Source organism: Phymastichus coffea, unplaced genomic scaffold, assembly GCF_024137745.1.
Source record: "Phymastichus coffea isolate CEN01 unplaced genomic scaffold, Cenicafe_Pcof_1.1 PCOF00028, whole genome shotgun sequence".
Lineage (NCBI taxonomy): Eukaryota > Metazoa > Arthropoda > Insecta > Hymenoptera > Eulophidae > Phymastichus > Phymastichus coffea.
In genome coordinates this window covers 2,475,587-2,500,777 of record NW_026706839.1, presented here as the reverse complement: position 1 = coordinate 2,500,777, position 25,191 = coordinate 2,475,587, and the positions used below count along the sequence as shown (strand labels likewise).

Genomic DNA, 25,191 nt, shown 5'->3' with positions numbered 1-25,191 from the left:
AGTTAACAACGAAAAATACATTATTTGTTTCATCAATTTTATGTATTTATTCACGTTATAAATGCTAGATATATTTATCATATTTAATTATATGGATTGAATAATTAATAATCAATATGTTTTAAACTCAAGGCTACTTTTCACAGTTCAATCAGAAATAAATTAACGTATCATTCAATCGATGCCTTCGATTCATAGATTTACTTAGAACATGTTCAATAAAAACAAAAGATTATATTTAGTTAGTAAAAAAAGTAATAAAGATTTCCATAAAATAATCGAACGAATAATTCAAGTGGTAGTTATCACAATCATTCGGTATTTTAAAAATGAAAGAAGAAATTGATTAGATTCGGTTCATCTCAAAATAATATCGAATGACAAAAATACTCATTACATAGATGGCCTCGTCTGGATGTTTTCCATGTTTATTCTGATTATTCCTAAGAAGTCAACTTGATCACATGATTGTAATTGAGATACTTTTTGCACACTCAAATATACTTAGAACAAGCGAAAAAAAATCTATGAATATACCATTTCACCAGGCTCAATGATAAACTCCTACAGTGAAAGCATGGAAAATATACCAGTAATTCTCTTTGGTCGTGAAAGCACATTCATTCATAATAATTCGTAAACTTACTAAAAGAAAATGATATTAAGGTCATCTCACATTTGTAAATAAATGCTACTCATAAATTATTTTTTGTTCATCTCTGTATCATTTCAAAGAAAAATCTGGAACTCCTGGATTCTTTGCTATATAGATTATTGGATTTTTCGAAAATATGTATGGAAGAATTTTCATGCATCATCAATTTGAACAGGTGCAACAGGAATTATTTGAATTTAAAAATTAAAGGGAAAAAAATTCATTGGTTATCATATCCTTTCTTACCAAAATAGCGTAATAATGATTTTTATTTGCAGAGAAACTAGATACTATTCAGATAATTATCGGTTAATTACATAGATTTCAAGTTGTAAAAATATGACGTAACAAGAAACTGTAATCTTTAATCTATATAAATGATATTTCGAAAATTATAGCTTTGCATATTTTTATCTCTTTTTTATCTATGTGACACTATTTATTTGATCCATTCCAAAAATATTTGACGACAACCAGAAAATACTTAAACAAAGCATACCAAAACTTAAATCACACGCACTCTTGATATATAGTTATGCATCATAAGATAAATTTGGAAGTAATTTTTAAAGAGGCATCAAGATAATTTGTTAATTTTTATTATTTTAAAGTTTTCAAACGGTATATTTTTAATCTTTTTAAGAATTAACTTAAGCTGCTATTTATTTTAATTAATGCAATAAAATTAGAAATATTTGAAAAATAATTTACCTTTTGATTTTTAAAATAATGAATCATTTAATCATTGTAGCTCCCACTTATGACCTATATCATATACCAAATCTTTACAAATTTCTGAAATTATAAATGTTTGACTATGTCTCCCGCGTGAAAAAATATTAAAAATTAACGGAGCCACAATTTCTTAAAACTGGTCCAAGATTCAGTTGTATCTTATACCTTCACGGTATACAATCTATTATAGCGAATAAAACTTACAAACGTAACATCACAACCAAAGTTTAATATGCATTAGTGTTCATCTGTAAAAGTAATAATAATAAAAACTAAAATGACCCAAATAAATTTTTTTATTTAAAACAATATGTGTACATGATTTGATTGATTAAACATAAGATCAAAGTTAAATCAAATGTTGATTGATAGCATTTATTGTATGATTAAATATTGCCTTTATGCCGGACAAAGTTACAAATTACGTAAGCATTATAATTAAGAAAATGATAATTAAAAATGATGCCTTGATCAATTTATTTCCTCATAATCATAACTTTTTTGTTAGCTTATGCGTGAAAAATGAATGAAATAAGAAAGAACTTATAGCCGATGCTATCATTATTTTTGTTTGAAAAAAAAATGGAGAATAAAAGAAAAACTTTTTTTAATGGCACTTTGTTTAGTAAAAAAAGTTAATGACCGCTACATTTTATAAAAATTATGTAAGTATGTTTGGTTTTTTAACTTATTAATAAAATAATTTTATGGGTAAAACTTCTCATAAATACAAAAGCAGTGAAGAGTTATCTTCGTATCAAGCTAAATCTTTTTTGTTAATTCACTAATACCATTACATCATTTGTTATTCTCTCAACGTGTGAAAACGACCCTAAAGTTGACTCAACCTTTTGCGTTAAATCCTGCGGGTATAAATCTTGAAGGACGTTTATATACGAAAATCGATTGTCAAAGCGAACGTGAAAATAATACGGGCGCCAGACTCGATATTACCTTCAATAAAAATCCGTTGTTCTATCTCTTTGTCTTTGAAAAATGTCCTCTCTTAATTCGTTATAAACTTTGATGAGTGTCGCTCGGGAATTAATTTTCAGGCGTCGTTCGCAACGCCAAGAAAGATCTGTTACTCCGAGTAAAGAGGCATAAAAACAGATGTGGTTGATCTTGAACCTGACCGCAGCAATCTCAGCCAATTCTCAGACGCGTGGTCAGCTCTTATCAATTTTCATAAATCAATTTCGGTGGGCGCTGAATCGAATTACGAAGAGTACCGTAGAGAAAATTGAATAACGCAATGGCTCCAAATGAAATTCACTAGCTTTATCATATTTGCTATGCATTCGTAGATTTGTACTGTTTTATTTAGGATTGGAGAATGCTAACAATTGTTTCCGATAGCAGACGTGACAGATGCTACTTCAATTCAAGTAAACACGTGCATTTCACAACTTTCACGTGTTTGCGTTATAGTTGCCAGACGCGCTGAGCCACGATTAAGCTTTTTGGTAAATATCGGTCGGGAAAGGGAACATTGAACTTCGTACAAGGGTTGCCCGGACAAAGAGATAAAATTATAGAAGTGAGATAAATTCGAAAAATAAGAGCTTATACGAACGGAGAGGGATTGGATGCTGAATTAGATTAGAACCATTTTTTACTCAAATATATCTAGCTATTAAGTGGACCTCTTCTAGATAAAATGAAAATGTACTTTAAGAAACTAAATGACTATTAAACAAGAAACTACAACATAAATGTAATTTAACTTATAATTATCCTACTTCAAGCTATACTGTCGGTTGATAATTTTAATTTAACTGCTTCAGAATATGACAGTATCATCATCAATTCTATATCGAAATTTGGGCTAAGCAAAAAAATTGATTAGATAATTGTTAATCGGCTGAAAATAATAAATTTACACAAGAAACTATTCGATTCAACTATAAATTTTGACACAAAGCTTTTCTACAGCCTCGTATAAATTATTTTTTTAAACTTAGGCGTATCAATGGGAATCCCTCGTTAATTTTGGCTGAAACAATTCTCCATCTCAATTAATTTTAACATACACGAAAAAAAAGAGGTGCCCACAAAACCGGATACTCGCTGAAAAGGAGAGAACGAGAGAGAGAGAGATGTTACGGCAAGGCGCATTTTCGCAGACAAGTGAAAAAGCGAGCACTGCTTAGAATACAATTGGCTTGAGGTGAAAACGTTGAACGGATGCAAGAGGCGCGAAAATCTCTCGACCTGTTATCAAGATAACGATAATATATATGTTTGTTCGGCGAAATTTCGTTTACATTTGGCATGGAGCGATCGTAACTCGCTTTTGCACCGGACGAAGCAAGTAGATTTATCGCCTTCTCCCCTCTAGTACAGAAATCAATTGTAAACAATAACTCGTTCGCTTGCTAAAGCGCATCAGGAAATTCGTATCGAAGTTTTGCGAGGGAAAATGTAGCGTGGTTTACAATCAACGAGTACAGAAGGAAATAGTATTGCTTTTTTTACTTCGTTAAGAGATACGAAAAATCAATGTTATTTGCCTTATATCAATTCTAAATTAAGCCGTACGCGTATCAATTGCAATATATATCAACGGCATTTAATTTCTTCATGGTGAGATCCTAAGATCGATCACTGAAACTATATGTGGATTTGAAAAAGTTACAAATAATGTCGAATTGAGCATTATTTATCCTATACTTTGTAATTGTTTTAGCTAAAAAGCCATTACTCATAAATCGTCCGTGAAAAAGATAAAAAAGACAATTTGTAACCAAGCTTATATTCATTTTTAATCCATAATTGAATATAAAAATTGCAAAGTTGTATTTGTAAAATTGAAGATCGAAATATTTACTATAAACAGTCATAAATCAAAATAATAATTAATCTTACGTTTAAGTTTTGAGTATTACAATGGAATATTCAAAATAAGCTTATTATTCAAGATATACGTTATATTAATAATTACCAGTATCTTTGTAATAATTTTCCACTAATTTGAGCATTGTTAGCTCCATTAAAATGAAGTATCGATGTAGCTGTGTTATATTCTGAGGGTCAGTGTTCATTGGAGGCTATCTCATTCAGTTAAGCAACTGACTCTTTTTTTACACTCGGATGAACACAACAAAATTGTCGAGAACACCGCAGCCACTGTCTTTCTTTTGCGATTTGCCAGTGTCGAGAATAGTGAGAGCACTTTTTCATTCTTTCAGGCAGGTCAGAGATAAAACTCTTTTATCTTATATGCTTGGGCGTTCACACGAGTTTACTCACTTTTTAATTAAATGTCGAGTAAATATCTATCTTTTTCAACTAATGAAATTACTAAATTTGGTAAAATAAAATTATTCGCTAGCACTGGTAAGAAATTATATACTTCAATATTTATCAGCTTCCATTTATTTATCATTTATCTTTCAATAAAAAGCTTAACTTTTGCTTTAAAAGAAAGAGTATGCAAATAATAATAAAACCTATCCTATTCTATCCAACTTCCTATCCTATTTTATATTAGTCCCTTAAAATAATTTCAAAGAATCTTAACGAGTAACTATGCTAAATGAATTTTTCAAAATAGATATGATAAATTTTTTTAATCAGCTATGCTAATGACTAACTTAGCATAATGATTACAAAAGTCTAGCTTCATTAACTTTTTCATCTACGAGTAACCATCCGTCTCGAGAAGAAAAATTCAATAGCCTTTTCTATACAAACTTCATTATTAAAAAGCTCAAAGTACGGACGATAAAACAACATCAGAAGCTTTTTATTTATTTATCACCGAAAGTATCGAAACTATGTTAGCAATATATATACATACATATCCTGAGACAGCCAGAGCATATGTCGAAAGATCTTCACGTATAGATTCACATCTGCCTACTGGTACTCGTATATTACTATTGTATATGAACATGCAAACTAAACTTTCTGTTCTCCAGAGACATTTACTAGCGTTTCTTTCCGGATTCTTTGCTTATACGAACATTCTCAATATAAATTTTTATATTTTAAAATACTTTTAACAGAAATTCTTTATAAAAGGGCATAACGATTACCGTTCCTGTCATGGTAAAATATTTTTGTTATATCGATGATCGGAGATTACAATCAATAAACTTTTAATAGATGTCATTTAAAATACATTCCATATTCTTTTGGCTCATATGTGTGTGTGTCTCCGTACGTATATATCAGATAATATGTTGTATTATGGAAAATTATGTAGTTTTAAATGAACGTAATTATTTCAATAATAATAATAATAATCTGTCACACTCATCTTGTAAAGCTGGAGAAATGACAATTAAGGATTGACACAAGCATGCAAAAGTTGCTAGTGTTAAACTAAGTAATTTATTTCATTTCAAGAAGTAAATATTTCTTTCAGAGTCAAGGAAAACGTGAAGTTATCTGTTAAATCGTTTTGTTTTAATTTAATTATATTCTTCATTAAACGGTGTTCGAGAAAAAATATTTAATTTAATTCAACAATGACTTTGGAAATGTCACTTTCTTATTTTTCTTTGAAAATAAAATCTTTTTAACATTTCTGTTTACAAATAAATCTGTCGGTTTTTATACATAATAAAGAATAAAAAAGAGAAAATGTTGTCAAGTCAGAAGTTTTCCTTTTTTTACAAAGTTTATTAACCAGTATATTTATTAATATGTATAAATGTGCTGTTGTTATTACGAAGATGTCGATTTAATCTTTGGAAAAAATAAAACAATTTGTGAGATATGATTGAATTTTTAACTGATGATACGTGCTCTATTCTGGATGCAATTAAAAAGACAGGTTTTAATTTGTGACTCAGCAATCAAGTTTTTACATTTGAAATATCTAGCGAATTTATTTATGAATGATATATTGTCGAAGAATTTACACGATTCAAAAAATGGTTTGTAGTATTATGTTTGAATGATCCAAAATTTTATTTATCCTAAAAAGTTTGAATAAATACATTTTTTAAATTTGTTATTATATGCTTTGAAAATTATTTTAAAGCTTTTTTGGTTTAATTAAATTTTCAATTCTGCAGTTCATTAGAATTCTCTTATTTGAACAAACCTTGCAATACCGGTAGTTCTCAGCATATACGATTACTTTGTAATGACAAGTGAAATCGTGCGAATAAATGACGAGAACAATTAAATATTCAACTTTCTCAACAAAAATAATTGCGACTTACATTTTCTGAGTATTTATAACGCTTTGAAAGACGTTTGTGCAAAAAATTAAAAGTATAAAAAAATTACTATAAATCTAGTACATATTTTTCGATAAACTCATGATTTAAAGTAATAACTTTCAAAATTATAATATTTTTTGAACAATCATGACAAAGTAACACTCATTTTTCTATATAAATATAGTTTATTATAATCAATATTTTTAACTCATAATGACATCTTATATCTTATGTAGTTTAAATTTCCACTACCGTTTGCGTTAAAAAATTATGACGACAATTAATTATCATTCATACATAATCTATAATTATAATTCGGATTGTCAGATACTTTTTTTATCTTCGTAATATGTAACTATTATTTTTCATATGAAGTAGAAATTATTATAAACTTACCCTGGGAAAACGCTATGTAATTTTATCATATTATTGACTATTTTAATCTATAAAAGATTGGATCTCACATACAAACATTGGATTCTTGTAAAATTTATCTTATAACTGTTATGGTTATAAAAAAAAGGGGATTTACATAAATATTTTGGCAGTAGTCAAATCTTTCCGCATATATAAGAATAAATGATATAAAAATTAAACATCAATCAAATTTATTTACAAAACAGTGCAATCTACGTTTAACTCTATATGAAAGTTAATGAAATCTGGAATGAATTTAACGATGAAAAGTCTTTTAGAACTTATTTCAATAAAAGTCTTCAAAACACATAATTAAATTTAAAAGTCGATTCTACGTAGTTAAATTTCTTTTCAACGTCTCGATAGTGGTCAGTAATTAGTTTTTTTGAAATCACTTTCAAAAGAATCTATTTTGTAGTACACGAATAAAGAGTAGTTTTTTTGTAAAGAGTAGTCTGTTTTTTTTAAAGAGTAGTCTGTTTTCTTTAAAGTGAATACCGCGAAACTTTTTTCAAAGTAAAGCACATAAACTTTTTTTATTCCACTGGCAAGACTTTTTTCCTCTTCATTACTTCTATTCAGTGGTTTTCGTTTGTTCATTCTCGAATATATCTCAAGTCTTTTAGTCGTTGAATTTATTATAGCAAAGACTTATCAGTAATTCAAGTAAGGCGTTTTTACCTACAATTGTTACAAGTAAAATTATCAATAGGAACAAAACAAAATCTTTTATATTTCTTGTTGTCGTAGTGAATTTACCTGAAAATGATCAGTGACTCCTTGATATGGATATACTCCACCAAGGATGTAACGGTAGTAACCATTGTGTCGAATACGATACTCCCCTGGTATAACATTTTCGGGAATTTCCCACTTAATTATTACATGACTAGAACCGAGTATTACTGAAGTTCTTTCCCAAATAAACCTAGAAATGGACATTTTTATCATTATTGTTTTGATTAATAGTACGTGCTTAATTTGAATATAGATTGTCGTTTTACTTGGTCTCCCAATCAGCATCTGTAGCAACTGGCGTCCAAGTTTCGTCTTCCTCCAATCTCTCGACAGTTAGATACGTATTTCCAGTCATAAAATTGTTTCTTGGATGTCCGGAAATCTGAAAAAAAAAACGATAACATTCTTCAAGAATCATAAAAATTTATAATCGCAAAGAAAGCAAAGAATTCCACGACAAGCGTAATGCCCCGTGAGGGTAGATTATCGACCCGTTTATAGTTTGCGTGACGCGTACAACCGCGCGTTTACTCCGTTGGAACCTGAAGGATGCACGCTTAAACGGTGCTGGCATCGTCATTCAAAACGGCACTCGATAAATCGACTATCACAGACATGACGCTTTTTTACATCACGCTCTCAGCTTAGAGTGATAATGCCTCACAGTGTCTTGGTTTTGAAAAACTCTATAAAAAAGCTATCCTTGAGGTGTCTATCGATTCTTCTCTAGAGCAACATTCTTGTCAATAAATTTTCAGAGAAACGAAAGAGCAACGAATGAAAAACCCAAAGTAGCACAAGAGAAAACTGAGAAATATTCCCAATAAAATACTCGCATGCATACAGGGAAAGAGCATCGGAAATTCAATCACTTCGAAAGCATTTTGCGAAATAAATGGTCCATATGCGATATGTATAATAACTTTGCAAACATGCGCATCGATATATATCCATAGAGTAGCTATTCGTCTTGAGTGCGCATAATCCTGCGCCACATAATCTTGAAGCGAATGTGCCGCATGAAAACCAAAAGAGACCGAGGGAGAAATACGTTCAATCTCGGTGAGTGCATCGGCATGTGAAAATGGGAAATAAAATTATTACATGCTCGAGTAATTTCATTTGAGCTCGTTCCGACAGTTGCGTAATAAATGTGTTATCCTTTTACAAGCGAGAGAGAGAGAGAGAGAGCATGCAATATGTTTTTGCACCAAAACGAGGGCATTTTTACGTAAAAATCTTATACAATCGTCGAGCTTCGCCGTGGATATACATATATAATCTTTCAGCGCGCATGTCAAACTGGCACGTGAATGCAATCGAGAAAACGGCTATTCTCGTTTTATTAACAATCGCTCAAACGTCACTTAATAAGCACAGGATCATTTCGGCAGTAAGTTAGTCTTTAAAAATGCGTATAAGGCATGGAATTTTGTGAAAAAAGAGACGGATAGAGCAATGCATATAACGTTGTATTTTTTGTCAACGCCTTTATGTACGATGGGAAAAAGTTTGCTTCCGTTTCGTTACGCATGATCCGTTTTCCGCGCTGAATTCCGCGCACGACTAAATTGACTCAATGATACGTTAGATAAAATCATCTTTGAAAGATTGTTCAGATTGCTTTCGGCAAACTCAACAGATTTAAGGCTTATTAATTTTTAACCAAAAAAAGTATATATTATATATCCACGTTCCACATTATATGAGTAATTACTAATTAAAATAACTTATCTTAACTATTTTGGTTTTTTTCAAACCAGCGCTAATACTGCAAATTGCAATGAAATTCCTGACATACCGGTGAATCTACTGTGCGGAAAAAAATGGTGGAATAAATGGTGGATAATTTCACTCTCGAATTCCATTCTTCTCTTAAAAAAACGTTGACGATGAAGATTTCAATACTCTTAATGAGAAAAAGTCTTGATAATTTTTAACATTTTTTATTTAATATTTTGTTTTTTTGTAGAGGAAGCTTTGTTCTAAATTCTGTTTTTATACAAAAAATTTAAAAAAATTTATATTTAAAATTTAAACAACATAGTAAGTGTAATTACGAATGTTTTGCATTCACCAAAACCATATATAAAATAAAATTAAAATTGCATGAAATTAAATATAAAATTAAAATTAATGTCAAATATAAAGTTAACAAATTGACCTTTGGAGAGGTAAAAAATTACAATTTTTCTATGTAATTAAATATATCTAATGCTCTAGTAAATTAATACGTTTAATTAAATAATTACATAATTATAAGTATTTTCTAGTGACATAAATATAATCCAATAATAAATAGAAAATTAAAATTATAACAATTATTTTACCTGCTATCAAAATCATTCAAATATTCGACAAAATCGAGTTTTGTGAAGAGTGAAAGGCATTTTTTTACTTATAAACACAAAATATTCATCCACTATACTCATATATAGTTTACAATACTTACAAATCGGACACTGACAGTATCGCCAGGCCTAGCAGTGCGTGGTGGTTGTTTGACGCAATCACCAAATTCTTTGCCCCATTTAGGCGAATCGTAAATAACTGGTGGCACCAAACTGATTAACTTTACTTTTGATAAATCGGGTGGAGTTGGTCCAGGGTCAACAGTCGTTCTCTGTGTATAAACACGCACATATAAGTATAGGAAAAATTTGATTAAATACTTAGTATTCAAAGCAAGAGAAGAGATAAAAGAGATTTTACGAATTTATGCGGTGCAAGTACATACCTTTACGAGTGCCTCTGCAAGTTCGGCGTATTGCTCTAGGTAGATGGTCAATGTGTGCGGCCCGAATATCGTTGATGCTCCCTCATATCTCTGAATCTGCGAGAAATAATTATTGATCGTCCAGTTTAATTTGTAATATTGAAATTTACGTCATATTATTGATTTTTGCTTTTCATGGTCAGTAGCATACAAGAGAGTAATAAAAGTTCTACATGGAAATTGTTTTCTATTTGCTTTTGTTGTGTACGTATAGATGGTTAGTACGAAATTAAAATTTTACAGGATCGGGAAAGATATTAGAATACAAAGGAACCTCGATATTTTTCAATTTCAAATTACGTATTCCGTGAAATAAATAACAAAATAATTTTCATATCTAGAGTAACATAATAAAATACATAAAATTCGTAACAATTACCTGCAGATAAAAATAGCTTCATAAAAGAACACTATAAAAAAATTGCTTAATTTACAATTTCAAAACTTTCGTATTTTTTGTTTTTTTTTATTTTGTTTTTTACATGCTTGGCACAAGGGTCAATCTTTACTTTATCGAGCACTCGTCGATATGAGTAATAAAACGTATTCATTTTTAGATCATTTTTGTGGCTTGTTAATTGAAATAAAATGAAATTCTTTAATTTGCTGTATACTCATTTCAAAACCTAATCTTTTTAATTTAAAAATTGTTTTTGTAGTGAAAACTATACGACTGCAACCTTATATGTAATATTCAAAGCACATAAATACCTGATACTCTTCGGGAGTGGCAACGTAATCGCTGTATGTATTGGAGAGTCCAGCGATGATGACGTTAATGTTCTCAAGGGATGAATCTACTCGTGTGATAGCCTTTTTCACAGACTCGCGTAGTCGCCTGCCAGACATCGTCGTGAACTCACCCGGCACCCCAGCCAATACCACATTACCAATTAGTGCCAGTTGCGTTGATACAATCTTTGGTTGCCACTGATATGGTAGCACCATCTGTATCGTATTATTATTTTATTTTTTATGCATTATGTACGAGGTTTACAGGATCAATATAATATTTTTTACACGCCTTCATGCCCTGAATTTGATTTTTTTTTGAAAGTCAGTGTTTCGTTTTCTTCATATTGCACTGATATCGTTAGTTATTCTCGTGCATAAAAATAGAACGTCATATAGAATATAACTTCTATCGAGTTTGGTGATTTTGCAGAGCTTCTAGTAACATGTTTCAAATTGCATTTTCACGAATATCCTTGATAATACGTCAAACGCGAAATGAAGACTCAGATACACAAGCGATTTCATATTTCCATACGGACTTACGCGCGTTTCAGTTGGTCAAAGCTTATATCGCGCACTGTATTTGCTAGCATGCAATTAACGAAAGCCTAATTACACGCGCGAACGAACATTTAAAGAAACATGGAACATAGAGCATCATTTCATACACACTGTTTGTATTTCAAACGAGCGCCTACTATTCTGTCATTTACAGAAACAAAGAGCCGCGCGATAGTCAGCGATTTCGCAAAACATAATAATCATCATAATAATGACCCTCCAACGTTTGCTGTAATAGCCTCGAACTAATGAAGCATTCTCACCCTTTCTGAGAGTTGTTACGCCAGGTTACGCCGTGCTCTGCTAAACTATATTTATATAAAGGTAATTAACCAGCACTTGGCTTTCTAACTTCGTTTAATGCTTAATGCGAATCGCATCGCGAGAGATGTCTTATTGAACGTTAATAACAAGCCTTGGATTATTTTTGGATACTTCGCCTGAATAAATTTCAACGTGATAATGTTTTTTTACGAGGAAAAAGTTTGATAAGAGGACTACACTTGTTAATCAATGCTGCACTAAAAGATTATTTGGTCGATGAATTTATTTTTGTATACTACGATCGTTAAAATATTAATAAGTTCAAGATATTACACCGAAAATATATACCAGAAAAATCTTTTAAAGCTAAAAAGATTTGAATTTGCTTAGTAAACTGCACTTGCCGTTTTTGAAGTACCCATGGCATAATCAATAAAAGCTCAATGTCCTTTGGTGAGCTTTATTTCAAGATAACGTACAACAGATCATCCATGAAAATTTAATATTCTTGCACGTTTTGCATTTAATCAATTAATTTTATTTTATTTCCATACCAAAAAGGAATTTTAATAAAATATATTGGACAAAGCGATTGCTTGTCAACTCGTATACAATAGAAAATCTTTTTATTTATAACACAGGCAAGCTTTTCATCATGCACAAGCGACACATAATCAGAACTTACAACAACTTATTTCCCCGTAAACGATAAAATCACGTTGCAAGCATGATCGTTCTTCTTTTCTGTGGTAAGAAGCCATAGGTAATTTATCGCGTACAGCAAGTTGGCGCGAGCTGACGCAGCTATGCATTGCCAAAACAAGAAATAAAAGTAGAATACTCACACGACCGGTGGCTAGTAGAATTGGCTTCGCACCATGGCAACGAATATCTTCGGCCGTCGGTTTAGCTAGGAAATTGCGCACGGTGTTCCAGAACGGATTGGACGTGGTTGTGCCTTGCTCGAAGGCGAACGAGCCTGGACCGTCTGTCGTGCCAGCTGCGAAACTGTAACCCATTGCCGGTAGACAGCCGTGTACCTGTAGCAATATTATTGATGGCTATAATCTTGCTAAGCTCATTTTTTTCTGTTATACCTCCCGTGCGTGAGATATTTCGTAGTATTTAGACTTATGATGAATACTAAAATTAAAAATTTAAGTTAAAGGTAATTTTATTTTTATTCGTTTGATAAAATTGTATGGTGAAAAAAGGAATGCATTTTACTTTTAGGACTTTTTTTATCATTTCATTAATTCATTTTTTCGTTATTCATCGATTCTCGAAGGATAATTTTTTTTGTAACGGAATTAAAACACTTGACCTGAAAAGATTTCAATACAAATTCCATTGAACTTCTTTAATGATTTTGGCGGGAGAAAATTTGTATTCCATCTGTTTGACTTGTTTTAGAAAGGAAATAGAAAGGTAGAATCGAATCTTACATCGAAATTACATTAAGCTTTCAGTTTTGATTTGTGAACATTCGTTTGCCGATTGGACAGAACTTTGTTCATTGTAAAGTTGATAGACTAAACTAAAAACGTTTATTTATCACGTCAGTCCCACAGGAAAACTTAGCAAAATAATAACATTCTTCTCAATGCCAATTGAAAAATTTTCAACGTCCAAAAAACGGACACCTGTCTCAGGCACTCCAGTTATTTCCCAATTTATTCAAATCGCTCAGAAAAAATTCATCGACGACGACGACAAGCAAAACAAACATTTTCTTCAAAATTTAATCTACCCTACCACCATAAGTCCTACAAGCGTCGACGTGATGCGAAAATAATAACAGTCCTTTTTTTTCTGTCGACCCTAGGCATCAAGGTTAAAAGCAGGTATATACGCAAAGATACTTTCAGTTCTCGTACTGGGGCAGGGGCGCGTCATTTCTTTTGAAAACGGATCTATTACGTTGCGTGCACGCGCGTTGCAGATCAGATCTCATTGGATATCTAAACGTAAAAGTAGACCAACCGCTGATTTTCCTCTCTTTCCCTTTCACGAACGGAAGCAACTTCATGATGCAACAGATCCTTGGACTCTCAACGGGCTACACACCAATCGATCGATCGCTCGCCATGGGCTCCTTTTAGTGGCAGCTGCCGATCATAATAATAATGGTGCGAAAGATTTGAAAAATTCGCAATGAGTAATGGTAGCTAACGAGACAATGCAATACCAGCGATGTTTATCTTATAATTATTACTACAAATAGAGCTGCTGGCCGTTGAAAGATAATCTGGTCTGATTGCTATTTGCTCTCGATAAAGCGGCCGCGCGTTCGATTGTGAGAATGACTACTTGGAAAGCAAGAAAGAGCCAGCTCATTAGATCAAAACGAAAATGGAAGTAACGATTTACCATCGATGCAATGACGCTGCCGATGCCTGAAGGTTACTCGTGGACTGACCAAAAGGAAAAAAAATTCATCAATGCTTAGACGTTGCAGCAACAGCGATCAAGAGGAAGTTTACAAACAATGAGCGCTCATTAAGGGAATTGCTTTCTATTTACACGAGAGATCGCTGTGCGGCGATTGATATGCAAGAATTATGATTATTCCAAGCGCGCGCGGGAATATAAATCGTGCAAGTGCAAATATTAAGATCGATTTATACATCGGTGTATGCTGCACTTTGATGATCTATATTTCGCAAGATTATTCCGTGTATCAAACTATTTTGCAAACGTGTTTACTAATGACCGTTGAAGAAAAAAAGAAGAAACGCAACTCGAAAGTGGTGTTTTAATTGGCAGGATATTTTTTGAAAGCTGGAAAATAAAAACGAATTTGACAGCTTAGAAATATACGCATCGTTATCGCCAGATCGACTACACGGCAAGCTTATTAAAAGCTCATCGATCCTTTCCGAATAAGCAGGAGAGCGAAAAAACTATTGCGATGCCTGCAAGCAAAAGTTTACGCACGTATGAGCTTTTGACATTAACAATAAATAGTTCTCACCCAATGTCAGTCTACGATGATTATCTAAAGACACTGTGCAGCTTTTAGTACTGTGGGTATGTTTTGATAGACAGACCCGTGGGTGTTGTTTGTTCCTTGATAAACAAAATTTTCGTTAATCGGATTCTTGTTTATTTTCTCACGCCCCAGAATTGTGAGAAAAAAGCATCGACGCGATTGTCGGAAAATTCGGAGTATCACGAGAGAGATATTCTCCCACCTTGAAAGCCTGCTATTTCACAATGATCCAAAGCCAGAGAGAGAGAGAGAGAATGGAAAAATGATATCTTGGATGAGATCAGCAAAAGAGAGAGAGAGAGAGAGAGAAAAAGTGTGTCTTTCGAAGTGAAGGAGACGCGATCGATAAGAGCAAGCTATGCGCTGCTGCTGATCTCCTGTCCGTTTCTCAGTCTAATCTGATTTTCAACAATAGCCGGAATTGCAAAGGTTCCGACCTTGCCTCCGCATCGACGCGTATTTCGTCAGACGCGTGCAAACGCCGGATCAGATTACACGCATAAAGCTGCTGCTGTGTAATACCGTCACAACAGCAGAGAATCACGTGGGTGAAAGAGAGAAGTACTGCTAAAAAACTTGGTTGACAACTACCTCCTCGACCTTCCCGCTTGTCTGGTTGTAGAAACTGGCCTTTTGCTTGGGCATGTCGACGAAACGATGAACGACGCGTAATGGACCTTTCACCTCGCTTGCCATTCCACTCGACCATAGATTCTGAAAATGAAAAATAATAAGGTTAATGTTTCTAAATCACAAATTTTTGGTAACGCGAAAGCTTTAATCTGTTACTAATGTAGTGATGTATGAGATATAAGGATGTTTTTCATTAAATGGGAAAATGATCTGCTGAAAATAACAAGGTCGTCAGCTTAGTTCTTTAATCGTACAATGATCGACCACAAATCAATGTACTCATCGTCGCAGCAATGATATAATCAAGAAAACAATATCGATATCAGTGTTGTTTTACAATGACACATTGCGTCACCAAAAAGAATATTTGAAAAGGCTGTCAATTACTTATAAATTTCTGCTTCCATACGCAGAACAGATGATAAACGCATTTTGACGAATTATTTACCTCGCGATAAATGCTGAATCTCTCACGAGCGACTGGCCAAGCGTTACATCGGTTTTAACATATCAGAGAAGAAGAAGGAAACCGTTGCTAGTGTTATAAATAAAGTAAACAATAGATAATGTTGCCCGATTTCCCAATCGATTTGCTTTATCACCTCGCCATTTTTCTTCTCTCTACAAATAAGTATACACGTAGTATATAACATACGTATATTTCGAAACGATTGGCGTGAAATCGGCACGAGAGCATATAAATAATGCAGTGAGAAAAACACGCTGTTGGGTGGCAGGATGAAAATAAAACAAGTTGGACAAAGAGAAAAGGTACGACGCCCACGTCGATAGACGACTAATTTTATCAGACTAACATCCGTGGCGCGAGGCAAGTGTGGCACGCAAACGCAAGATCGTGTGCCACGACCAATTTGTATCGGACCGGTGCGATCGATGAAAAATTACAGCTGCTGCCTTGATGCAAGAGGCGTTACAGGATTGGCATGGGAAGAGTTGTTACTGTCGCATGCAACGATAAGCAAATAAAAGGCAGCTACGATAACAATCTGCGCAGTTTCATTTTCATAGATCGTTCTTTTTCCTTTCATCTTTCTGATAGAGTAACGTGGTGCGAATTTCTGAATGAGTGAATGGACGGATATAAATGGGATGAATGCTAATTCGCGGTATTTCCTTCTCTTTCATCAATTCTTTGTAAATTTTCGTAAATGGCAGCTTTTAATATCATTCAAGTAGAGTGTCATATTTACTGATTGAATTCTGCATATTTAAACAATAAACATATATTTAAAAAAAAACTCTGCCAGGAATTGATAAAATATTGCTCAAAATATGCTTTGATAACTTCATTTAAAATTATAGTATTAGTTTGAAGTACATCGAAAGCAATTTTCAGTAAAATCAATGAAATATTTCGACGATTTTAATAGAAATAAGGAGTAAAATCAACATAATAAATAATCGGTCATGCAAAGTATATATGAAATTTTTGGAAGGTGATAAAATTAAAGATATTCATCAGTTTGTAAAGTACAAAGGCTTTTTTTATCTTGTTTTTGAAATTATACTTACATCGAACTTTAAGATCTGATAAAAAATTCGATTAAAAAAGTTTTCACGTTTCAAATAAAAAACCGAGGCTTTTAAAACTAAAGCTACGAGGCCATTGTTGAGGTTGATGTATGAAAAGAAAAAGGCCTACTCAATATTAAACCGGCGTCGAAAAGAAGAAAGCGGGGAAACAAGCAATAAGTACCGCGCTTAATCCCCGAAGAAAGGAAAAAAAACAGCGTGTTACAATGCACGTAGATCTCCTGTGAGAAATAAAAGCTCAGCAACAAAAGTGAAATAGGCGCCGACATGTCGTTCTAATTTCACAGGCGTGTACTAGTAAACAGGCAACATCACCGGCGGCTATATACAAATCGATCGGTTTGAAAAAAAAGCAACATCCCTTGTATACTCGATAATGACAGCTCGCATCAGCGAATAGAATTGCACGCTGGGCTGTCGAATGAAAATTCGATGATGTAGTCATTCCATTGTAAAGCGTACAGATTATACAAATTACGCGGCTCTGTTGTTTATTCATGTGTGATTTCTGCATTATTCATCTGTTTTTGTAGCGAAATGTCATAACTGCCTGTATTCTTTGCGAGGAAGATATATATCGCGCTACAAAAATAGAGCAAACTTTTTCATGAAAATGCTCATTACAATTGTAACTGGAGTATGCGTAAATGAATCTTACGAAATGAGATGATAAAATTGAGAATCAAAGAACAAATTAAACGTGAACGATCTGATTTGAGAGTACTTTGTGCGTTGGTGGCTCCCTTCGGTACGGCAAAAGGTCGTCGGGCTTTGCAACCGCACTGAAGTAGTACGCATACGTTCAGGCGCGCGACGTTCTGTCTGCGCGCATTCCGGTCGCGACTGCGTGAATCTATTTTGCAAGCGACACCACGGGTAATTCTTTTTTATTCACGTTGAAAATTAAATGTGCGCGCGACTCGAGCATTCGCGCCCGCTCTTGATTATATTCGACTTTTATTTTTATGTTCAATGTAGAAAGTCTCTTTTAATCAAGGAAACCGCGCCGTCGCCACGGTAATAATGTTCCTCTTTTTGATTAAGCCTTTGTAAATGAAACATGATGCTTCTTTGTTTCAATTAAATGAATTCTTAAAAAAGAATGAAATGAGAATGGAATTCATTATTTTCCAATGTAATAGTAAAATCGATGTTGGCAGCGTTCATCAAATGTGGATAAAATGATAAATACCATTCAAACACATCAGTTTTCTTTTGTAAAGCTATTCATTCAGATTTGTTTTCAAAAAGGAAAGCAGAAAGAACTTGCGTCAATAAACTCGGAGCAACAGGAATGTAATACATGATTTGGAAACCTTATTAGCAAGGAGCACGTAGTTGCGTTATGCACCGAAAATCTCTCATATGTATATCTGCGTAACGCACTTAGACGCGCGCCAAGTGACACAATTGCTCGCGAGAAACTTTCATGCTTCCGTGCGCGAGGACCAAAAACGCACGTACGCGGAAAGAACATTTTGCAAGAGGCGCGCATAAATTTAACTTCGAAAGTATGCGTGCACGAACATTCCTTGAGTGATCTCTAATGCGAAAGACTTTTTCCTATTTATTTTTTATTTTGCGACATCTTTTGATATTACATTGTTTCTCTTACTCTGATAAATAGTGATTTATAACTATCATCAACGTTTTCTAGTCGTACTTTAAATAGTTTATATTTGAACAATTAATTAGACTATGAAAATGATCGTTATCCAAATATTCTATTTATTTGTTATTTAAAAATACACGTGAATAATTATGAAATTTCATTTTTTTTATTTGATATTAAAATAGAAACTCTAGATCGTGATTGATTTTGTTAAACTTTATAAGTCAGGAGTCTTATATTGTAATTGTAAAAAAATGTCTAAATATTATGACTGTGGTCACGGAATAAATTATTCAGTTGATTTTTTTCAGATAATGCATCTCATATGCACAGAATCAGCTTCTCACGACCATCCAGTGTGGCAAGAAATAAGATCTTGGTAAGTCACATAACAAACATAGCCTGTCCGAGCAAGCTAGTGAAGCATAATACGAGTTGTTGTTGAGAGTGTGAAAACATTTTTATTTTTAATCAAGAAAGTCAATTATTTTTTAAACTTATTAATTATCTACAGAAATGTTTGAATTAGGAGAACAAATATTACACTCAAAAGTACTTTGGTTAATTAGTGCAGTTATTCTCTTTTATTTATATCTGAAAAGAAAAGTTTATTCATATTGGCGAAAGAAAAAAATACCTCATGACGATTTCACAGTGCTCACTGGCATATTCGGTATAGATTTTTTTACAAAAAAAATTACTTTAGGTAATTATTATCATTTTTTATGTAACTATAAACATTGATTCACTGCCTTTAAAAATTTCTCATGATTGCAGTCACATTACAGTATACTCTGATAAATATCTACATCAGTTTTCATAGTTCTCGTGTCACTTTTACCATTCGTCATATCATTCGTTACGAATTGAGAAAAATATTCTAGATGAGAATGTAATAATAATTATTTTTCTACTCAAAGGTAATGTAATGAAAAGAAGTTATAGAAAATTTAAAAAGTATCCTTTCCATGGTTTATACGTTTTCTACAACCCAGTCTTGATGATCAACGACCCTGAGCTTATTAGAAACGTATTAGTAAAGGATTTTACATATTTCTGCGATCGAGGTCTATATTCAAACCACAAATGTGATCCATTGAGTGCACACATATTCTTATTAAATGGAGATGTTTGGAGGACTATGAGAGCTAAATTATCACCATCTTTTACTTCTGGGAAGCTCAAACAAATGTTTCCTATTTTAAAGAATATTGCAGATGAAATGATCAAAGTAATCAATGAAAATTTATCGGAGACCGATAATCTTGAACTTAAAGATCTTATTGCCAGGTACGTGCTTTCAATAGTATCGTTTTTTTTTTTAAATCTGAATGAAGCATCATGTTGCTTGACTAATTTTTAGCACAAATACTACTTGATTTACATTTAAGGTTCTAACTACGTGATGTTCGTAAATGTTTATAATTATTTTTTTTTATTATGATAATTTTTATAGACTACAAATCTTTGACATGACTAATATTATAATTGAAATTATAACTGATTTACTAACGAATGAATATAAACATATAATACCTCGTAAGTTATGTAAAATAGAAGCTATTAATATGTAGAAGTTTATTAGAAAATCAAATAAATAACTAAAATAATAAAGAATAATCAATTACAGATATACTACAGATACAATTTTCAGCTTAGCTTTTGGCTTAGACAGTTACTGTCTTAGGAATCCTGACAATATATATCGTCATTATGGTCAATTGCTTGCAGAAAATAGTATAGTCCGAGCTGCTTTAGGATTTTTCGCTCCCTGTGTTTTGGATTTTTTTCGGATACCTTTAATAAACCCTCAAATCACGTCATTTTTTGTAAAATTGTTTCAAGATATGGTTGATCAAAGAAGAGCAGGCAAAATCAGTAGAAAAGATTTTTTGGGTTCATTAATGGATCTTATGGATTATGAACAAATGATAACTGAAGTTATGGGAGACTCTGTAAATGGAATAAATGAAGGTAATCAATGCATTATGTATGAAAAACATAAGTATAAATATTTAAATTTCATGAAACATTTACAGAAAAGATTGCAAGACGACTTGAACCATTAGAAGCCATAGCTCAAGCCATAGTTTTTTTCTTGGCTGGATTTGAAACGTCGTCTTCAATAGCTACGCACTGCATTTACGAATTAGCTCTGAATCCTGATGTACAAGATAAGCTATATGAAGAAATATTTAATTCGAACAAAAATTGTAATGAATTAACTTATGAAGTGTTAATGGAACTAAAATATCTTGACATGACTTTTCACGGTATATGTTTGAATATCATAGTGCATAGTTAATAATTATGATATTTATATGAGAAAGTTGAAACTAATCAAAAAATTACACTTATTTTATATAGAAACAATGCGGAAACATCCATCTGTACCGTTTTTGAATCGAGTTTGTGTAAAAGACTACCAAGTTCCAAACTCAAATTTTATTATTGAAAAAGGTACACGTATTATAATTTCAGTTTCTGGCATTCACGATAATGAAGATATTCACTCTGATCCACAAAAGTTTGATCCAATGAGATTTAGTAAGGAAAATATTGCATCCCAAAATACCTTTTCTTACTTACCATTTGGTCAAGGCCCAAGAAGTTGCATAAGTAAATTAATATTTAAAAATAGTTGAATAAATATTTAAAATAAACTTCCATAAAATACTCTGTTTATAGGTAAGGGTCTAGGAAAACTTCAAACTAAAATGGTTCTATTTCACTTGATTCTGCATTATAAATTTTCTCTTTGTAATAAAACTCCAGTTACAGCTGAATATGCGACAGAGTCTATATTTCAAACACCTAAAAATGGTATTTATTTAAAAGTTGATAAACGAAAGATTGCTTTATAGTTTTTTTTACATGTGATTTAAACGTTACATTTTATACCCTTAGATGCTAAATAAAATATTTATTTAAAGAATGTACATACCAAAAATAACGACTTATTCCAATCAAATGAAAATCCAGTCGAGTATATATTTGGATTTCTGTTAATTGTTATTTTTTTATAAACACATATGCAACGAGATATAGCAAATAATATTTTATGTAATTATAAAAGAATTGAATTTGTTTAAACAATATATTTTTTCTCAAAAAAAGTAACACATTGCATAACTTACACAACATCAGTCAGGATAATCCAGAAAGGTTAACAAAGAGAGCGACTGAGAGCTCAGTGACTTCGAAGTCGATAATGTAACCGTTCACGTAACGTAGCGAACCTTCTCATGGCCAACCCTCACCTGCATCTGCATCGATCTCTCGTAAGTACAACTACCAATACAAATGAAAACGACGAGTTTGCTAAAGCTGAATCAATCGGACGGTAAGATCCAATTCAAAGGTCTCTCACTGCTCCTGCATGCGCCACTCACGGCATTTTGATAAGAAACCAAGATAAATTAACGAACAAAACAACTCTTATATCCCAAGGATGAACATATACTTCTATTTATCACCACTGGATTTGAATTCTCTTATTAATTATATATTTTTAGTTATAATTGTTTCAATCATATACCGGTAAATGTTATTTATTCACGATTTATTTTTCAGATACGACACCTCGAAATAACTATGAAATACAATTAAAGCTTAAACAATATTGCTGCCTGTCTTCTTAAATCACTAATTTTTCGCAACAAACAATAAAAGTCAAAGGTAAAGAAGAAAAAAATCTAACCTCGCTATTTTCATTAATTTCGCTAGAGAGCTAAAACATAAAAAAGTAGAAGCGGCAATTTTCGCAAGGAGAAATGTGTCGGCTTGCCTAAATTACTTCAATTAATGTCAAGCGTAAAGGATAGTTAAAAGCCCGCGAACATAACATTAGACGTAAAATCTGTGTAGCGGAGGTCGTTAAACACTTAATCCTTCACGTGCATATACGTGTGCGAAGCGTGTGCAATACATTTTGGGTTTCTCTCTCTCTCTCTCTCTCTCTCTCTCTCTTTCTCTCTCTATCCTTCATCCACAACCTAAGTATATATTATAATAACTAAAAGACAGAGAGAGAGAGGGAAAGAGAGAACATCCTGTTGTTGGTACGCAAAAAAAGGAAGAAAGAAAAAATGTACTTGCAAGAAATAGTGCGGTTATGCCAACAACGCAACACACAGAAACACGCATGCTCGTGCACTTTGTAGTATATATATACATATATATGTACGTGCGGTGTATTATAGATGGAAGTTTTTCGGGGCGCTCAGAGCAATGCATCTCGTCGATCTTGTCCCGCGCTTATTACGTATATAAGCGAGTTCGGTGTGTGCGCGCGCGCGAGCGAAAGTGAAATGCACATTCGCGTATGTGTATACAGGAGGGGGGAGGGGGGAGTTTCGACACGTGTGCAGAACTGCGCGCGCGAGCAAAAGAACGATGCTCCTTTTGCGACGACCGTACCTATCGACTCGCTTTTCTTCCGAGCGCGACTTTGCATAGGCATGCGAGTGTGCATAAGAATTGACTTGATTCGAATTCGCGCGTGAAACGTCATCGCTTGATGCTTTAACAAGGCTGTATACTACGCTCAAAATTGCATGATTGTAAGCTGCCGACGAATATATGAATTTTACCCGACGGGCTTTTTCAAAGTAAATCCATGGGAACTGACGAACACTTAGAACTTATGCTTATTCCGGCAAGAACTAAAAAAGTCTCCCTTGTGTCATAACTGATTTGACTGTCTGTTATGTAAGTTGCAAATCGAGGCATTCGCGTAGAGTACTCTCGTTTTGTTTATAGTGCATGATTGTTTGCGGCGTTTTTACGTCACCGATTTCATTCGTCGACAAATTTCTATTCAGACATGAATTTTTTCTTTCTCTAATCTTTAACGTTTAGGATTTTACATTGTGAACCGATTCGACAGGTCCGATTTCCGTTCGTATTTACCTATAACGTTAAAATAGGCAAAAAGTAACAGACTCACACCGTATACTAATAAAGTACATAATGTAAATATTTACATGAAAATAACAAAGATAATTGATAATTAATAAAAATATGTACTATAATTCTAACCGTAAGAAATTGCTGGTTATTTAGCATTATTTATTAGGTTGTTGTAATAAAAACTTCTGAAAACTTTATTTACCTTCACACATGTTTTTCCTATTTTGACTTGGGATCAAGCGTCATGTACAATCAATCAATGTATTGATTTTTTTAGTTAAGTATACCAAATATACTAGCCCCGTAATTATTTGGTTTAAGTATGTATAATTGCTCATGATCATCTTTACTCTTTAATTTTACGAGATATCAAATATAAAGTTTTTTTAAAGTCATTTTTATCAACATTTTTATATAGCACATAATCAATAATCGAGTTGCCATCTACAACAGAACGAGTAAGGGCTCATCGACTCGATTTTGCAACTGCCAACGAACGTCTTCGCGAGCGTCTTGGAAAATATTTTCACCCGATAAGATACTATCCCGACTCTATAAATATATATCTTTATATTTACATTTTCTTTCCCTCGAGCTAAAGGTGTATTCCCGTATAATGGCAAAAATCTCGTACGACGTAAAAAAAAATTGAAATCCTTGAACTGCTTAGCAAACAATCCATTGACTCTATGCCTCAATGAATAAGAGTGACCTGTAACCATAACATTGTCATTCTAGGAACAGAGAAAAACAGTCTTCCGAAATTGCACATTGTCGTACCAGTTTGTAATCATCTTCCGAAAGGAGCTCTTTTTAGCTTTGACGCACATAAATCCTAATCGCTCTGCACTCCTGGATACAACGCCAAAATAATGGATTGTATCGAATTGGGAGTTTACAGAGAATTCAGTTTACACAAGGTCAAGCTTGACTTATGCATACCCCCTTTTCCCCCAACATTATCGTGCTGAACTATGTTTTAGGAATGTTTGATGTTTAAAGAGCTTCTGACGATTCTCTCCAAAGTTTGAACGGTAGACCAATGATGAATTTTTGCGGGAGTATAACAGAGCTTACTATGAAAATTTGAAACGTAAACTTCATTAAAAATCAAATATTTGGTGCTTTATGCGAAGAAGTATTAGAGTGAAACTTTTGTAAATCTGATATCGTAAACAATGAAAATAACATTGCCTACGGTTGAAAGCTTAGTATTAACTGAACGAACTCTTAATTTTAACTTTTCACAAGATTACTTACAAGAAATTTATGGAAAAAACTTTGACATTGTTGAAAAAATTGCTAACAAATAATTGTTTTATCGCCATATTCAATTAAAAAAAATGATTTGACGCGGAAATTAAATATTTTAATTTGAGAGTAAAGAATCTTTAAAAGAATTAACAAAGAGCGAATATGAATATCCCCCAT

The 25,191-nt window shown here is 32.8% G+C and overlaps 2 protein-coding genes across 7 annotated transcripts in view; one reads left to right on the top strand and one right to left on the bottom strand.

Annotated features, from left to right (window-relative positions):
- Window positions 1-6,025: 6,025 nt before the first annotated feature.
- The window catches only part of LOC131662848 (neutral ceramidase), a 65,536-nt gene continuing 46,370 nt past the window's right edge, over window positions 6,026-25,191 (bottom strand). For all 5 annotated transcript variants that reach the window (XM_058932814.1, XM_058932811.1, XM_058932808.1 and 2 more), the window contains exons 8-15: window positions 15,642-15,764; window positions 12,904-13,098; window positions 11,210-11,446; window positions 10,460-10,555; window positions 10,175-10,345; window positions 7,989-8,104; window positions 7,744-7,912; window positions 6,026-7,665 (exon numbers count right to left, since the gene is read on the bottom strand). In XM_058932814.1, coding sequence (XP_058788797.1) covers window positions 7,639-7,665; window positions 7,744-7,912; window positions 7,989-8,104; window positions 10,175-10,345; window positions 10,460-10,555; window positions 11,210-11,446; window positions 12,904-13,098; window positions 15,642-15,764 — 1,134 coding nt within the window. In that variant the 3' untranslated portion in view covers window positions 6,026-7,638. The remainder of the gene's footprint in view (window positions 7,666-7,743; window positions 7,913-7,988; window positions 8,105-10,174; window positions 10,346-10,459; window positions 10,556-11,209; window positions 11,447-12,903; window positions 13,099-15,641; window positions 15,765-25,191) is intronic.
- Window positions 19,159-22,311, top strand: LOC131662849 (probable cytochrome P450 6a14). 2 transcript variants are annotated; one of them, XM_058932816.1, is made up of 6 exons: window positions 19,159-19,228; window positions 19,770-20,139; window positions 20,480-20,823; window positions 20,889-21,122; window positions 21,217-21,468; window positions 21,538-22,311. In XM_058932816.1, exons 2-6 carry the CDS (start codon window positions 19,778-19,780, stop codon window positions 21,711-21,713), a joined length of 1,368 nt encoding a protein of 455 aa, XP_058788799.1. In that variant the 5' UTR covers window positions 19,159-19,228; window positions 19,770-19,777; the 3' UTR covers window positions 21,714-22,311. The 2 variants fall into 2 exon arrangements, with proteins under 2 accessions (XP_058788799.1, XP_058788798.1); XM_058932815.1 differs by lacking the exon at window positions 19,159-19,228 and adding an exon at window positions 19,330-19,555.

What these genes read in the sequence shown, in the direction of transcription:
- LOC131662849 (XM_058932815.1), top strand. Translation starts at nt 19,366, where the DNA reads ATGTTTGAATTAGGAGAACAAATATTACACTCAAAAGTACTTTGGTTA. An exon ending in TACAAAAAAAATTACTTTAG is followed by an intron (nt 19,556 to 19,769) that starts GTAATTATTATC and finishes TTCTACTCAAAG; the next exon opens with GTAATGTAATGAAAAGAAGT. An exon ending in TCTTGACATGACTTTTCACG is followed by an intron (nt 21,123 to 21,216) that starts GTATATGTTTGA and finishes TATTTTATATAG; the next exon opens with AAACAATGCGGAAACATCCA.